The sequence below is a fragment of the Garra rufa genome, chromosome 4, assembly GCF_049309525.1.
Source record: "Garra rufa chromosome 4, GarRuf1.0, whole genome shotgun sequence".
Lineage (NCBI taxonomy): Eukaryota > Metazoa > Chordata > Actinopteri > Cypriniformes > Cyprinidae > Garra > Garra rufa.
Genome location: NC_133364.1, coordinates 46,318,629 through 46,322,232, shown reverse-complemented (window position 1 = coordinate 46,322,232; position 3,604 = coordinate 46,318,629). Strand labels below are relative to the sequence as shown.

General features: G+C 43.8%; 1 protein-coding gene across 1 annotated transcript; it reads left to right on the top strand.

Moving 5' to 3' along the window:
• Window positions 1–1,582: 1,582 nt before the first annotated feature.
• On the top strand, window positions 1,583–2,458 carry LOC141332973 (serine/threonine-protein kinase pim-3-like). Its single transcript, XM_073837931.1, has 3 exons — window positions 1,583–1,916; window positions 2,024–2,203; window positions 2,352–2,458. Exons 1-3 carry the CDS (start codon window positions 1,583–1,585, stop codon window positions 2,456–2,458), a joined length of 621 nt encoding a protein of 206 aa, XP_073694032.1.
• The last annotated feature ends 1,146 nt before the right edge of the window (window positions 2,459–3,604 follow it).

Sequence of the window (3,604 nt, the reverse complement as noted above, 5' to 3'; positions counted from 1 at the left end):
ACAGCTTTATTACTTTTATTTGAAAACATGCCCTCTATCCACTGTGTAAAATCATAAATGTTAGTACCTGGCGCTCTATAAACACAACTTATAATGACATTTCTACTTTTCTCCATGCACAGTTCGATTGATAAGCATTCAAGTAAGTTGTCAACCACAGTTGTCATATCATGTAGAACTTTGAATCTCAGAGTGTTATCCACATAAATCGCAACACCTCCACCGCCCTTATTTTGCCTGTTTACATTAATAAGTTCATAACCATCCAGTTCAAAATCTGCCACAGTTTCGCTGTTAATCCAAGTCTCTGACATTGCAATGATGTTAAATGCATGTGAAAAAGTGTGCAAATAGTCTTTTATATCCTTGAAATTCATATTGAGGCTTCTGCTATTGAAATGAATGATTGATAGATTACCCTTATTGACAATATTCTGATTGAACTGTTCATCAGTGTAATAGTGACAGTTTTCATTTATATCAAGGAGGAAATTATTATCCGGATCTACATCATGTTCCAAGTCTTGTGGCTGATACTCAGTGTATTGAGAAACTTTCAACTGTACATGATCATAATCATTTATCAATTGGATTGTGTGGCAAGTGACATCAGAAGCCTGTTTTAGGCCTGTGTCAGTGTGTGTCACGTGCATGGAATTACCTTTGTGCATACTTGTTCAGCTCCTCGATGTTTTTAATTACCACTACTTTGGCATTCTCCGGAGTACCGTTGAGCTTGATGAACACTTTGCAATTCGCCGTCCAGGTATTTTGTATTTTCTTCTCTCTTCTTAACTGACGTGCTTTCCAGGCGATATCTGCATTTCGTTTAGTCAAATGATCGTTCATATATACGTTCGTTCCTTTGAGCTTTCTTCCTTGTTTTAGCAATGCGATCTTGTGCTTTCTGTTAACAAATCTCAGGATTACGCTTGTTTTATCAGTAGTATTCACACTCGTTTTGTTGGTAGTTCCTTTCTTAGACAAAGGGTGACAAACCTCGATGTGTTTACAATCCAGTTGTATTCCCTTGGACTGCATGAAGGTTACAACCTGTTGCTCCGTGGAAGTAACAACCAACTCCTCCGAGGCAGCATCCTGGCTCTCCTCTGGACTCACGGCTCTTGCATATGACCGCGGTTTGATATTCAGTCCAGATATTATCACTTCATTGATCCGAGTGTACTGCTCTAAATCCTCGACTCTGTTCTCCAGGGCTGCGATCTTCTCGTCTTTCATTATCATTTCTTCCTTCAACTCTTCGAGTTTCCCGACAAGTTCCAGGATCTTTGCCTGTTGCTCCTTGATAGCGACAACTTCTATGGTCAACTTGTCTAGTGACTGTTTGATTTCGGCATTAGTCGGCATCTCGCGTGTGGTTTGATTCGCCTCACGTTGCTCACTGAATGAGTTTCTGAAAACTCTGCAATGCCTCGAAACGACCTCTGAAGACACCGATCATCCCCTTTGACTCTTAACATTTAAAATGATGCATGTTTTATCAAACTAACCTTTTGTGGCATCTTTTCTCTAGCCTGGGTATCCGAAACCTCTCATCACAGAAGTTGCACTGCTTCTAATGATGAAGGAAGAGCCCGTAAGCCCTCACTCCATCCAGCTCTACGAGTGGTTTGAGCATCCCCGAAAATTCACACTCATCATGGAGTTTCCAGATCCCTGCGAGAGCTTGCTGGACTTCATCAACAACAATCCTCCAATGAGTGAGACAACAGCGCGGGTCATCATGCGTCAGGCTGTGCAAGCGGTCCAGCACTGCGTTGAACATGGTGTTTTTCATAACGATATTCATCCAGAGAATATCCTGTTGAGAAAACACACCTTGGAGCTCAAGTTGATCGACTTTGGCTGCGGTCATCTACTTGACAGGACAGGCTACAACTGCACGAAATACAGAGGTGAGTTGGCATTTAGTGTAACAGAGAGTGGAAACCAGCATGTAGTGATTTATTGATCATGAGATGTTTTAAAGTATTGCTAAATGCTGAAAATGTCTTGCTCACAGGAATAAACGGTTACATTCCACCTGAGCTCTTCATCTATGGCAAATTCTACTGCGTCCAAACAAACGTCTGGGCTCTTGGAGTCTTGCTGTATGAGATGATGAACAGGTGTCCTCCATTTCGTGACAGAAACCAAGTCATGGAAGCCGACGTCAGATTTGTCAACCCAGATTTATCTGAAGGTGAGAGAATAGCATTGATGCACACATACAGCCTTTGCACAGAATGAACAAACACTGGTGGAGAGCATAGTACAACACAAAGCTGTTTTCATACATGCCAACATTAGTGTCACATGATCATGACTAAGCGGCTCTCTCCTGAAAACAGAATGCCGTGATCTGATTCTTCAGTGTCTAACCCGTGATCTAAGTGAACGGCCGGTCATCGAAGAGATCTTGCAGCATGACTGGTTTGAAACAGTGGATCTAAAATGAAGAGAGTCAGAGGTGAGACATTTGTCATCTTCAATATATAATATACATTTCAAATATGATTAGTGAAGTGAGTTAATTTGAGCAATCTTGGTGTACTATAATAAACGATGACAGGAAAAAGACTTGAGTAAAAGACAGTCAGTGTGAAGAATGCTCTGCCTTTTTCTTTGCCAGGGTTGGACATACAGCATCCAGTGAAAAAGCAGATTGGATTGACACATGCTGACGGGAAACTCAGGCCTCTCAAGTAAGCCAGAACTACAGCAGAACTAGAGCCTGTCCACGTTCTTACAGCCCCGTCTGAAAAAGAGCAGAAGAATCAGAGCATGTCAGAGCCTATGGCCTAGTGGTTAGCGCACTGACAAATAGAGCTACTGCGCTTGCGGCCGACCTGGGTTCGAATCTCCACCAAGGGACCTTTGCTGATCCCACACCCCCCTCTTGACCCAACACTTTCCTGTCAGTCTCCACTGTCCTGTCATCTAAAAAGCAAAAAAATATTTTGGTTTTAAAAGCATTTCACGAGTTCCCACTTACTAATAATAAACAGAGTAAAGGATAGCGATAGCGTATAAGGTTAAGCGTATTTGGCGTGCTGTCCGGGAGAGGGCTCCGAGCTCGAAATTATTTCCCGAGCCCGGGGCACTCCCCCTGCCCGGGGAGAGGGTCCGAGCTCGGCAATCGGCCCGAACCCAATAGCTCCCCCCTATAGAGAGGAGACGGGGTGGTGGAGGGATGTTGAAATGAGAGATAGGAAGGTAAGGCTGCTTTGATTATTTATAGTGATTCCCCTTAACACTGATTGGATAGGGAGTGATTACTGATGATGCATTGGCCGTGTTAATTATCTGTGCGCGCTCCTCCTGAAATTAGTTTATAAAACGTCACTTCACGAGTTCCCACTTACTAATAATAAACAGAGTAAAGGATAGCGATAGCGTATAAGGTTAAGCGTATTTGGCGTGCTGTCCGGGAGAGGGCTCCGAGCTCGAAATTATTTCCCGAGCCCGGGGCACTCCCCCTGCCCGGGGAGAGGGTCCGAGCTCGGCAATCGGCCCGAACCCAATAGCTCCCCAAAAGGCTAAATGATCGCAGGACAGCAGCCAAGGGAAACCGCTGTAACCCCCCAAAAGGTGCTTAGTTTCT